We start from the raw sequence: 14,530 nt of genomic DNA, 5'->3' as shown, positions 1-14,530 counted from the left end.
CGTCATATTTGTAACATGACAAGGTGTTAAGAGGCTGCAGTGTATATATAATTCTCCTTAATAAATGAACGTGTTATAAATGGGAAACTTTAGAATTAAAGACACTTGGTTTAGCTATAACTATTGTTACAATTTTCTTATCAATGGGTTACGTGATTTTAAAAAAAAGCAATAGACTAATGTTAATCCCCAGGTGCATTAGCTGTGCATACCAGGCAACATTATGAAAATCATGGGTACACTGAGATGAACTATACAGTGTCCAAGTATAGAAATTCAGGAAATCCCTGTTTCCATTGCCTGTACTTGACTTATTTTAAAAGTAATGTTCATATGTGTTGATATGTTTAGAAAACAATTCTACTTAAGTTAATGGGGGAATGTTTTAACAGTGTATTTCACATGTGAAAACGATGTATATAGGCTCTTAAAAAGTTACCTGGGCCCTATAAGTGTCCTACAAGAACACTATGATAGCTTAATGTAAATGACCCTGATTTGTATTTTGGTAATCACATTTCTGATTTTTATTTATTTGAAATTCATTTAGAATGGATTTATAACAATCTATAGTACAGTGCTTCACAGAAGTCACAAATACTTTATTAGTGTGTTTGATAGTGACATCATTTTCTGAAATAAAAATGCATAAACATTTTATATGGATCACTGGTGCATAAAGTACAAGTCACACTCTGCCAGTCAAGTCTTTTCAATGATTGTAAATATGTACATTGCAACATATACATTTCAAGTGACTTTACGTTTAGAATTGTATTTATACACATAGCTCCTTTGGCAATAATTTTGAACTTTTTAATATAAAAATAGAACAATTTTTCCATTATTTACAATCTTATTACAAGTACACAGTATTCATGTTGCATCACTACCAAATGGCAAGCCATGTGTGAGATCAGAGCAGAAACACAGTAAAAAATTAAATACTGCACATTTCATAAAAATTACAGGAACATCAAACAATATCTGTTTGCAAAATATCAAATGGTATTGACCTGACAGGAGTGTAATCCCACCATTTCTTTGATTTAAGGCACATTGGGGGGAAATTATCAACATTTTGCTACCATGCAAAAGTTACTCTTGGTTTGCATGAAAAATTATATTTAAAAATATGCATTTTAATATGTTGTATTTGGTTGAACTATTCTGTACACCGCCAGAGTAATATTTTGATAGATTCCTCCCATTGTTTGAGTAAGTGTATGTGTTAATGTATATAATAAATATACACACACATTGGTCACTATTTATCCAGGTACAAGTACACTTAAATAAGGATAGTATAGTATAAACAGTTTCCATATAATGCAAAATACAATAAAACATACATCCTTTCATTGAAATTTGCTTGTACATTAATGCATCTGGTGTTTTCAAAGTCTTTGTTGTAGATGTTTATTTTTTAATGAAAGAGGGAATGTATTCAGTTCTTTAACTTGCCATAGTGGGCAAAATTATTTGCACCATATTTATCAAAGTGCTACTGCCTATGGATGCTTATAATAAAAAAGGTTTTATTTTTTTAAATTCAGTGCAGGCTGACAAAGAGTGGGATGTTTAGATTGCATAATCTGCATAATCACAACTGTAAATCTAAGGTAAAAATCATACTGGATGAATGTTCGTATTTGCTCTACAAACCATCTACATTTTGTACATATTCTATTAACATGATAACAAGAGACTCATCCAGTAAACAGGATTTATCACAGATTATCTCTGCTACTGATAGAATCACCTGTAATCATGTTCTACAATCCATCTTGGAGACTGGCACTGTTACAGATGGTGCCATTGCTATTAAGTATGTCTGCACAATTCCTGGTCTCAAAGCCAGGTATACTGTATGAACAAATGATGATAGTCATATTCACAATCATACCAGTGATTAATAGACGATATCCAAAAGGTCTGGCCTGTCATCTGCCTGAATTTGTGCAGCCTGGCTCTGTTTTCTCTTCAAAACCCTTTGCCCAAATGTCATCATAACATAGTTACTATTATTGACAATTCTGCAATTGGAAGACTGTAATAAATTATCCCACAGACATCATTTGGACTATGGCAAATGTAGTTTTATAAGACCTCTTGTACCTAAATAAAGAATCCTCATCATTTAATTATGGTCAATAATTTAAAACTCTTAGAGTTATGCAGTTCCATTTACACAGATGGTGACAGTTTATAGCAGGTTGTATAAGTCAAATTGTGGCAGCCTAAAATTCATCCTGTTCACAGGTAGTGTCTTGTGAGGGCACATATCTGCTTGTGCCAGGGGACTTATAAAGAGGCATAGTGATTTCCTGGAGGTCTGGAAGTCTTCCAGATCTTGGTGGTGAAATTAAAGTTATTGTCCTGCTATCATAGTCTTTGGGAGGTACCTTCTCATAGACACTCTGCAGGCCCCCTGTTTTTTGGAAATGTGCATGAGTTGAAGATGATTGGTAATAGTTATCTCTATGCAATGGATCTCGTGGCAAAGAGGTGCTCTTGCAAAAGCTGGAAACAGAAAGCTGGCCTGTATGCAAGGCTGGATGGACATTGGGTGGTCTGCCACAAGAAGGACTCCAACAACGATCTGAATGACCTAGTATTTTGCATTCAGTAGTACAGGCCCAAAGTCCTAAAAAAATAAAGAAAAGAAAAGGCATTTACAGACGACCTATGTAATATAAATGAGAACAGTTTTGCATCTCCTGGTTGAAATAGCTTTATTATGTTAAGAAGGGTCACTTATGATAGAGTAGTTTAGTACATCAAGCTTAGTACATGGAAAAAATATGAATGCCTACTGCAATGAGATCATTTTCATCTATATTCTGCACATTTAAAATGGCCTTTTGTCTTTATTGTCAAAATATATATTTGAAGGAATTGTGCGAAAGGTAGAATATAGTTGCAAAACATAAAAAAAATGCATGTGTGCGCTGTAATGTTTATACTGAAATGCCCACTTGGATTATAACTGCTAATAATGTTATAGATAGATACTGGAAATATTTTTAGACAAATGTCATAGAACATCAAAGTGACTTGTGATACATCATCTACAAAAGAAATGATTACAGGAGCTAGGACCATGCTCCCGAACCATGCTCAATTGAAAATGTTACAATTGCCCCCATAAAAAGATAACATCAGTATCTTATGAGAGAAAAATAATTTAGTCGGCTATGGAATGCCTAAGCATGTATTTTGTTACTAGCTTGTTTATTTATAAATTGTGTCGATTATTGCAAAAGTATTATATTGTACCTATAGGAATGGAAAAAAAACTAATTTGTGGATTTAGCAGTGCAGACGGTAAAATAATTATTAGACAGACAAAACAGTGTTGGAATAAAATACAGCACTCTGTGGGATTGCAGACTGTGTGAAATATAATCAGGGTGTGCTGCTACATCATTGAGGTCACCTAGTCCTTCACCAGCAAATTGCCAAATCGGATGTTTGTCTATTTACACGAAAACACCCAGACACACTATATATATATCTATATACACTGTATAATCTGGGTGCGTGTATATATATATATATATATATATATATACACACACACACTTTATATATCTATATACACTGTATATTCTGGGTGCGTATATATATATATATATATATATATATATATATATACACACACACTCACCCATACAGACAATATATATGTATATATATATATATATATATATATATATACAAACACACACACTCTATATATACATATATATATATATATATATATATATATATATGTACACACTCACTCACCCATACAGACACTACATATATATACACACTCACCCATACACACACACATACACATACATACACGCACACCTGGCTGAACACTTACCAGTCTGCATGTGGTTGATGATGTCCTTCCTCAGGGCATCCCCGCTGATGTCGGAGTCGCTGTCATTGAAGTCGCTGTCCCCCTTGCCGCTGTCCTTGCCGCTGAACTTCTCAGCCTCGCGAATGGATATGGTGTTACACGAGTGCCCCTTCCACACTGTCACTGTGGGTCCCGTTTCCTTCCCGTACCCGGGAGCTGGGGTGTAACTCTGCGGGAGACATCAGTATTACCGGTCTGTACCTCACACATCCCACCCCCGTCCGGAACACCTGGACACCCGCCCGGAACACCTGGACACCCGCCCGAAACACCCGCTTACCTCGCTGTTGTTGGTCCTCAGCCTCTTCTGGGTGTCGTACAGACACGTCCCGTAGTTCTCCTCCGTACCGGGCACGTCCGGGGTAGCTGCCGCCTCCGTCCCCGTGAAGGGGGTGCTATTGGGAAAGGGCCTGGCATCGAACAGGTTGCCCTTCTGGCTGTCAATCAGCCCCTCGCCGTCCTGCTCTCCCTTCTCCAGCTCGGAGATGTCTCTCTCCGCGGTGGCCGCCTTGCTCTCCCGCCGGCGCCGGCTGCAGGTGGTGGCGATGGTGATGATGGCCGCTAGGAGTAGGGTGCAGCTGCCGGCCAGGACGATGATGACTATCAGGGGAACGTCCCAGTGGGGAACTTTCTCCTCCCAGGAACTTGGCTGCATGAGCTCGGGGTGAGCCGGCGGGGTGGCGGAGGTGACTATGAAGCTGACCGTAGCTGTGGCGGTGAGAGGCGGCCTCCCGTTATCAGACACGGTGACCACTGTCCGGAACACCTGGCCCAGCTCATCACTCACGTCAGCGCTCAGGAACACCTCCCCGGTCACCCTGTTAATGGTGAATAGATTCCGTCCCTCCTCGGAGAGGCTGAATGACAGCTCGTCACTGACCCCCTCATCCGCGTCCCTGGCCCTAATGTGAGTGACCAGGAAGCCGTGCGGGGCCCTGGCGGGGAGCACAACCTCTGCGGAGCCATTGGATAGGACGGGGTTAGTGATGACCGGGGCGTTATCGTTCTGATCCACTATCTTGACCCTGATGAGGGCGCTGCTGGTGAGCTGCGGGGAGCCCCCGTCACTCGCCTGGATCCGGAGCTCCAGCTGCTGGAGGATCTCATAGTTAAAGGTCCTCAAGGCGTAGATGGCCCCAGTGGCCGGGTCTAAGGACACGTAGGTGGAGATGGGGGCTCCCATAACGTCTGACTCCGCCAGTCTGTAGATAACTTTCCCGTTATGTCCCAGGTCGGGGTCTCTGGCGACCACCGTGGTGATGTAGGCACCGGGGGCATTGTTCTCTAACACGGACACTTCGTACACCGGCTTGGCAAATACTGGGGCATTGTCATTCTCATCGCTCACCCGGATGGTGTACTGCTTGATGGTTTTATAAGGGGGGGAGCCGAGGTCCTCGGCCACCACGGTCAGGTTGTACTCTGCGATCCTCTCCCGGTCTAGAGGGGAGGTGGTGACGATCATGTAGCTGTCCTCATAGGCTTGCTGCAGCTTGAAGTGCTCATGTCCGTACAGCGTGCAGTGCACCTGGCCGTTAGCCCCGGAGTCCCTGTCCGTGGTGCTGATCAGAGCCACGAAGCTGTCCTTAGCTGCCGCCTCAGTGATGTAGGCGAGCCCTGCGCTGATGGAGGTCAGGGGAGTGATGCTGATGGCCGGAGCATTGTCATTCACATCAATCACATGCACAATCACCTTACAGGTGGCGCTTAGAGGGTTGGGTCCCAGGTCCTGAGCTTGGACATCGAACTCGTAGGTTTGCTTAGTCTCAAAGTCAACCTGACCTTCAAGTGTAAGGCGACCGGTTTTCGGATCGATTTTGAAAAGCTGGCGCACCTCCTGTGCCACCTGGGGACTGAAGCCATAAACTATCTCTCCATTCGCTCCTTCGTCAGGGTCGGCTGCATTCAGGTCCAGCAGTAGGTACCCTACAGGAGCATCCTCCATCAGGTCAACAGTGACAGCACTCTTCTCAAAGACCGGACTGTTGTCATTAAAGTCCAGCACACGAACATTAACCACTGCACTGCCAGAGCGGGATGGGGTCCCTCCATCCATAGCCACCAGTTCCAGGGTGTATGCAGACTGACTTTCCCGGTCAAGCTCCTTCATCAGCACCAAATCTGCATACTTAACCCCATCGGCTCTGGTCTGAACATCGATGCTAAAGTGACTGTTCTCTGAGATTTGGAAACTCTGAATTGAATTTGACCCCACATCTTCATCCACAGCTATCTCCAAGGGTAACTTAGTGCCCACGACAGCGCTCTCAGACACCTCTACAAGGATCTCAGGGCTGGGGAAGTGAGGGCTGTTATCATTGATGTCTCTCACCTCCACTTCCACGTGAATCAGTTTGAATTGCTCCTTGGAGAAGCTGACCACGTCCAGAGCGAGGATACAATGAAGGGACTGCTTGCAGATCTGCTCTCGGTCTATCCTCTCCCCAATGCTCAGCTGCCCATCACTCTCCCTGACTCGTATGAGCGAGCTGTTAAACTGTTTCATTAATCGGAAACTTCCCTCTCCAGGCAGGCTGAGGTGCATGTCTTCAGCCAAGGTCCCTATCACTGTTCCAGGATCATCCTCTTCGTAAGTCCTGTAACGCATCGTCTTGCATGTAGATATTGAAAACAGGGTCGAAAGACAGAGAAGCCAAAAATGGAAATTCCAGGACCTACATGTCCCTTTTTTAAAAGTCATTTTTGTTGTTTTTTTTGTAAAAAAAAAAGAGTCAATCTTATTATCAGCAGGTGCAAATCAGATTCTGCGTTGTGATAGTTACAGAGTCTGCATGAATGTCAGCAGTAATGGCAAAATTAACCTATTCTGCACTGCCAGTCACTTCCTTTGACAAGAGTATGTAGTTCTGAGCAGGTCTGGACACTCTTCAGGGGGTTTTATAAGCTCAGACATGCAAATGAGTACAGAGAGCAGCCAATCACAGAAGCTTCTTTGACACCAACCTCTTGAATTCTTCCCATAACACTGAATTAACTATTTCACTGATTTAACAACGAGTAGTGGTGTCACGAATTGTCGGGTCCTTTAGCAACAAAAGGGTTATACTCCAAATTCTTTAAGATAAACAAGAGAATGCTATTATTCGCCTTGAGACGTATTTGGTGTTCATTTTTTTTCAATGATGCACATGAGATCATAGAAGGTTAGAGGAGAAAACTGAGTGTTTTGTTACATGTGAGAATGACACCCTGCTGTGTAACAGGTGCCTTCTTATTTACACATATATTTCACTCCAGATCTGCCTGGTTACAGTCAGCTGCCTTTCTGATAGAAATGATGATAACAGAACCTCCTAAATGAGATTGAAGGATTAGTCTAAATTCAGTTTATTCAAATCTATGCACATAATAGTAATTCAGTCGGGTGAGAGCCGCAGATCAGAGCTGCGATTTGCTTTTCAGATGACTGTGCTGTGTTTTACTTAGTATGCATGTCACTGTCAAAGTGGCTTTCTTAAGCCTCGGACACTAGCAGGCCGAAGAAAGAATTAAATGTTCCAAACAGGATTTAGCAGAAGCTTGAGGAGATTTGGAAAGGTTTCAAAGATCAGACTGTATGAAAGGCTTATGAAGCTCTCGTTAGCTGGGGAAGTATAATGGCATAGCGCGCTATCCCATCCCAGACACCAGTGGCTGCATTATATCCCTATGACAGGCGCACGGGAACAAAGTTTAACAGTTTCCACAGAGGAATTGGACTAAGATGAATATAATGAGCAAACGCCACATGTATCTATTCTGCCCCTCCATTCAGCCCCAATCACTGCCATAACTCTCTGGCTAAACGATGATGTGCGCTGAATGGGCGACAATGCACCTCTCATATTAGAATGCATTTAGTAAGCGATCCCTCCTGATGCTCTGTTCCGCCTATTTAAGGGATTTTCTTTCTGTGCTAACAGGGCCTCTATGGGAAGCAACACCAGTCTTGTTTCAGGCACACAAAACCTCAGTAGGGGGTTAAACCTGGCACGAACCTTGGGGACTGAACCATCTGCCTCCTAAATGTATGATGAAGACATATACCCAGTGCTGCCTGCAGATAACCAGGTCTCCCACTAACTTGGGTGTACAGTAAGATGCAGCACGTGTATCACGAGTCTCATTATGCCAAATCCAAAGCCTCCATGGGGGATTCGCCAATTACTATCTATCTTATCTCACATCTGTGCATACACTCAGTAGATTTATATCACTAACCCATCAATGAGCCCACGTTGTACCCATAGAGATGGAGGCCCAACTGGCTAGTTACTTTCTGAAATACTGATACATCTGATTCATTTGACCTATTCAGCTTAGCGGGCACAGCATTTGCTTTATCAGCTAATGCAATAGGACTCACGTGCTAGTGTATGCTTTGTATACAGGACCAGTGACACCTTTCTCTTTTTACACTGTCTGAAAACGTTTTTAACCTTTTCTCCAGAGGACAGGAGCTCTCACCAATGACAGCAGCAGGGTATCTGTCTCCATGTCCTTCAGTCTCCTTCATGATGAGCATCAGGCTGCATCTCATTCCTGCAATATAATGTCTGAGCATTCTGAATTAAACTGACGCTATTTTATGAGTCATCTGCTTGTTAGAGCTCTAGACTCCCCAAGTGACTAGCATTAATAACATCACTTCTATTCTTCAGGTATCTAAAGGACTATCTCAGTTTTCTGTCCTTACATAGGAAAATCAAAACTCACGTCTATCATCTCATTCTGCACCTGGCTTTAGCACTCCTTTGCATAACTGTAGTCCAGAACAAGTTATAAGACTACAGATTGGCCATGCTTTTCAATTCAGACACATCCATTATTTCAATGATAAGAGCAGTGTAGTTACAGTGGTAGTGATTACTGTGTATTACATTTTATGTGTAGTGAAATGGCTTAGCAATCTCTTTGAAGCATCCAGGCAGCTCTTTTGATAATGTAATAAGGCTGCTTACACAAAGAAAGGAACACAAAATACATGTCTGTGACAGTATCAATAGAATACAGTATGTACTGTACCTTGGCAGAGACATAAGAGACACATGTCAGCTCGCCTGCATCCTCACAGCGGCTGCCTAGACTCGTCCATTGTCTAAAGACCTATTTTTTCTAATGGCAGTTATAGAGAGGGAGCTGTGCTGTTTTTGTCAATGCCTCCACTGCCTTGAACCCAATTGGTTATTAGGATCTCAGTAATTCCAATGCCAAGAGTATGATTATATTTTTTCTTCTTTGATGTTAAGTGAATACAACATAATAAAGTGTGACCCCCACAAAACTTTACAGTTTATTCCAAGCTTATCAGTAGTTTTCACTGTCCACCTACAGTATATATATCTTTATATCACAATATTCCTTTGCACATGTAAAGTACATGACTACTGACATGCACTTTGTATGTCAAATGATGTATATTATATAACAGTGCTGTATCTGATCCCTTAACAAAGGTTTTATTTTCTTCAATTCTGTTACAATTCTTGCTAAGTTGCTGTAATTTCACAGCTGTACATATTATATTAACATTTGTCTTACATTTGTGTCCCAAGGACATGTCTACATGTTATAATATATGGACCTAGACTAGAGGATATTTCAACATAAATGGGATGAGATGTCTGGAAATAATCCTTTTATTCTTCTCATTCAAATTCTTCGAGTTAAATGTCTCTCTCTCTCTCTCTCTCTCTCTCTCTCATCGTTTGCTTTCTTTAAATATTTTTTTTTGTACAGCTTAAAAAAGCTTATAGTCGCTGTATCAGTAAATGAAAATCTATCAATTCCACGCTCTAAATAGTGACATAACCTGCTAAAGATAGGGATTGTACTCATCCAGTCCTGAAGGACACTTTTAGGAGTCGAAGCATCCATGAATATCATCTCTTGGGCTAAATGTAATTTTTTTCTCTCTACAGCTGCACTCTGTCACATAGATACCTGGCATGGAACCAAGAAAGACAAGGTTAATTATCCAGAGGATCAACTATTTTTATCAGGTTATGGTCACACTCAATTGTTTAATGCTATTAAATGTCTGCCTATGTGTGACATTCAAGATCACCGCTTTGTCCTACTATGTCTCCCTCTCCTAATTGTTCATTCTCTCTGTACAACATAACTAGGGTGTGTTGTCTGTGCTGTGGTGTCTTTTCTGAGAGTTATTCTTCCCAGCTCATCTATCCTTAGGAACTGTCCACTGACAGGGCTGTCTCTGTCATTGGGCTTGATGGGCAGTTGCCAAGGGCCCGAAGATTCAAGGGGCCCTCCAGCCCTCTTCAGCCCTGGCCTGTTAGTAAACATGTTTTTTTTTTTTTTTTAGCACTGTGCATATTGCTCCAACCAGCGGGTGACGAGCGATTACCATCAGCAATACCTCTTCTCCCCCCGCAGCGGGTGGCGAGCGATTACCATCTGCAATACCAAGGATCCCCCTCGGCCCCGGCACCGGCACCCGTCCCTGCCCCCTGCCTGCGGTTGACTCACCAGTCCGCATGCCGCATGTAGACGTCACTTCGTGCGTCATACGCAAGACGCAGCAGCTCCGCCCAGGCCCAGACCAGCTGCTACTGGCCCCGCCTCCTTGTCCCGCTCAGCCGCTACTGCCGATTGCCGCGTAGTCCGGCTCTTTCTCTCTAGTGCCGGTCAGTCAGACTGGTGGTGAGGCCCCAGTCTGCAGCAGGTCAGTGCTTATATTAAGCTGATGATGCGCAAAAAGGGGTGGGAACACAAATCTAGTCCTCATGTAGCACCTTTCCCATCCAGAAAAAACAAGGGTCAGGTCAGGTAGATGAACTCTACTAGAGTTAATCAAACCAGTGAGTGCACTGTTAAGGAGTTAAATAATGTAGGTAAATGGTGACAAAAAGGTGGTAATTATGTCATTTAAAACACTACTATCATAAATCCATTTATAGGCTGCCCCTTTGATAGGGCTACCTTATATATAGGTTTATAGATGCAGTCCTGACAACAGGTCACATGATGTTATTTCTCCACTCTATGCATAGTTACGAGTCGAGAATCCGTCCGACGTCATCCCGGGGTCTGGTCTCAGCTTCCTCTCAGGAGTCAGTACTTAGGTGACAGGTCAGGAGACTCCTCTTAATATGCATGGGGCAATGGGGGAGGGGGATGGGAATGCAACCTTCCAGCTTACTTCAAAGCCATTGTAGTGGTGAATAGAGGCCAAAATATGAAAATTCTGTCAATGTCCCAATATTTATGGACATGACTGTATATTGCTGTTTTGGCTTGGATTAGTCATCATTGTCCTGAATATAGATATTAACAGCAATGGTATGGACTTTTTGTTTGGGTGTTAACATTTCTCTCATTCTTAAAAGAAGGTGTGCTGCACTAATCCGATGGTTCCAAAACGTTTGTGAATCACAGGGCTCGATTCTGTTCAACGCGAAGTGAATATCGGCGGGAATCAGCTCCCGGACCTATTCAATTAATTTGTGCTGCTAAGCCCGACTAAGGCTTTCTTCTCACATCCCTCCGACGATGTGAGCAGAAATTCGACAAAAGTCTAGGCACGATGCTGTTTTCTGCCCTTAGCGTTGGGAAAACAGCATCGCGCCGGGAAGTTTAGTCGGAGAATGCCCGTTCTCGCGCCTAAACACCCCGCTTAAGGCGTGAGAACAAGCCTTCCCCGACCTAACTTCTCGCAGAATTGAATAGCTCCGGGACCTCATTCCCGGCGCTATTCACTTCGCTTTTATTTGAATCGTGCCCACAGTGTCCTAGAGTACTGTATAAGCATTTTTTTCACTGCACCCTTAGGCCAAATGTTTCTGGCAAATTACTAAAATAATTAGTAAATTAGATCAAGTAAATTGTACATATATGTAATACTTACGCTAATTATTTAACATTTTTGTTTGATTTTGTTGACAAAGTACTACTAAATGTAAAGGTTTAATTTTAGTGACCATTTCATTTTTTTTCCTGTGAATGGGTGGGTAGGGGCCCCAGTGCATTGCTTTACCCAGGGCCCACACTGCTGTTAAGACAGCTCTGTCCACTGAATCTCCATGTTACTCATCTTTCCATTAGTGAAGCTATTGTTCCAATGTGGAGAAGAAGAATACATTAATTATCAGTGTGATTATTGAAAAATTACAAATTGAAATTGACTTGACTTAAATGTTTATGTATGTTGAAAAAAATATAATTCCACATGTTACAGTACATGCATCTACACACTTCAATTTATTTGTGCTATGTGATGGGAAACTGCAACAGTGCTAAATGTGCTTTCATTACAGCTGGCCAATATGCAATAACAAGCAATACCACTTGTCTATGGCCCTGATTCAGAGGTACACGCTCGCTCTGAATCAGGGCGTTTTTTTATTTTTAAGTTTCAGCCTCCAGGCCGCTCGCACAGCTTGTGCGAGCTGCCTGGCGATGGTCGCGATTATCACGACCATCGGCATTGCGAGGAGACCCTAAGGTAGGGTTTCAGCACTCGCAATGCCGAGTGGACTTCCTGCTCTAATAGAGCAGGAAGTCCACTACTGACATCTCGAGTGATGTCAGTAGGGCCGCCCACAAACGGCAGGCGTTCCTTCGGCGTTCCTGCAGCCACCCTCCCTACCCATCTACAAAATGGGGCGAGCTGTCGATCAACATCGACAGCTGCCCCGTTTTGTTGCGAGCCCCGGAACGAGTGAAGTTCTCACTCGCTATGGGGCTTGCGCACATGCGTGGTGTGCACCGCGCGTGCGCACTGGGCCACCATTGACCCGCTTGCGAGCAGTATGCGCTCGCGAGCGGGTCTGAATCAGGCCCTATGTCCATGACAAACTCAGCTGTTCGCCACTTGTTGTTCAGTTTGTTCTTGATAAACTCCACATGGGAACGGTTTATACAGATAGTAATTGGTATATACATCATACTCTTATCTACTTACTAGACTCCATCCTTGCTTTGATTTCATTAACTACGGGAAATATGAAGCTAATACACCAGTTTATGCATGAATTCACCTACACAATGATTAGCGTATAATGCTAACGGATGGAGAAGGTTTGATTTCATGGATTGTTTTAAAGATAAGTGCAGTACCTGACCTGTGCCAGAGGATTCCATCAGTACAATGTAAACATTTGTCATATTTAAAATAGTAAGGCAAGCTTTGTATTAAATGTGTTTTTCTAGCAATTCCTTGAAATGAAATTGAGCACAATAAATACCGCTAGAGCAAATTACTGCACCTTCAGCAGCATTTTCTTGAAAAAGGACAGAAGGGTGCAGACATTTATTACAAAGACACAGGCATGTGATGAATAAGCATTCTGAATATGTATCAGGACAGCTCTTATAGCACAAGCTCAACCAGACACATCAAAACACAGCTTGCAGGTAATGACCATATGGCTTTTTAGGATAATGACATGCTTTACTGATCCAGCATGGACAGTCCCATTGGAAGAGCTAGTCTTCTAGGTATTTTATACACTGTGTCCGGATCGATGAAGCACACAGGTTATACAAATTATACATATGCAGAATACTTATTCATTGTACTTGCAAGCATTGTTTGTCATACAACTGCTGTATATTTCATATAAGAAAAAGTGAGGTCACATCTCACACCAGTACGATGGTTAGTCAGTATAGTTGTTCAATCTCCATCATCTCCAATGTCATATTCATATTAGATTTTAGATTTAAACCACACACTGACCTCCATATATTTAGGAAAGAGTGGTTATTTGGTGTACAGCAACTTCAAGCATTCTGAGCTAGTTCAGGGGTGCTTGTTATCATTGGAGGGCTGATTTAGGGGTGATTGCTGGAATCACTTCTGGGCTAATTTAGACAGCAGGATCTAATCATCAAATACACATTTAATAGTTATTCTAGTATGATTTATAGATTTATAATAATGTGATTTATTGAACGTGTCACCTTATACTAGCAAGTATTTCCTTCTGAAATGCTGATAAAGCACAACCTACAATTAAAGAAGTCCTCTCTGGTTGCCTTCTGTTGCCTAAAGTTGCCAGTTGGCTCTTTCCATTGTCACATGGAGCAGTGACTTAAAATATACAGAGCTCATCCCATGCCAGCAGTGATCATGTACAGAGGCGATGTCCTGGCATGTGAATGAAGGGAGCTTGAAGCTAATGAGAGCCTGTATGTTATGTGCCTTCAACCCCCATCAGTGCTTGAGCATCTGGCCAACTCACTCCAATCCCTTTCTGAGACACATGGTGTCTGCAGAGCCTTCCCTAAAGTGTGGAATCACTGCGCCTGCGTATTGGTATCCAAATTCATCTTGCTTATCCTTGAACACATGGAGATGGCACAGCCACCAGGATTAAGCAAATGTCATTGAAACCATCAGGCCTTAGATCTCTACAGGGAATAGAAAAACATGCAGTGCTACTGATCCTTACAACAAAAGCTTCTTTTTATCATGCCAATAGGCTTTTTACTGCCTTGAAGGAGCCCCTGTTTTTCTGTGAGCAATTTAGCAGATAAATGTCTACCAATCATGAGGCCAAACATGCCACAAAGCTCTGTATTTGGGGGATATATTAAAGGATAGCTAGCCCAGTCTATTACCAGTATTGTAATACTCGTGTGCAGACACAA

General features: G+C 42.5%; 1 protein-coding gene across 1 annotated transcript; it reads right to left on the bottom strand.

Annotated features, from left to right (window-relative positions):
• Nucleotides 1–497: 497 nt before the first annotated feature.
• On the bottom strand, nucleotides 498–6,768 carry LOC148543197 (protocadherin-8-like). The gene is made up of 3 exons (XM_088476077.1): nucleotides 4,197–6,768; nucleotides 3,878–4,085; nucleotides 498–2,647 (listed from the first exon to the last, which is right to left on the bottom strand). The coding sequence occupies exons 1-3, from the start codon at nucleotides 6,615–6,617 to the stop codon at nucleotides 2,241–2,243; spliced, it is 3,036 nt and encodes a 1,011-aa protein (XP_088332203.1). The 5' UTR covers nucleotides 6,618–6,768; the 3' UTR covers nucleotides 498–2,240.
• Nucleotides 6,769–14,530: the final 7,762 nt, after the last annotated feature.

The sequence above is a fragment of the Taudactylus pleione genome, unplaced genomic scaffold, assembly GCF_031769625.1.
Source record: "Taudactylus pleione unplaced genomic scaffold, aTauple2 ptg000005l, whole genome shotgun sequence".
Classification (NCBI taxonomy): Eukaryota; Metazoa; Chordata; class Amphibia; order Anura; family Myobatrachidae; genus Taudactylus; species Taudactylus pleione.
Note: the sequence above shows the minus strand (reverse complement) of the source record. Positions and strands in the feature narration are given on the sequence as shown.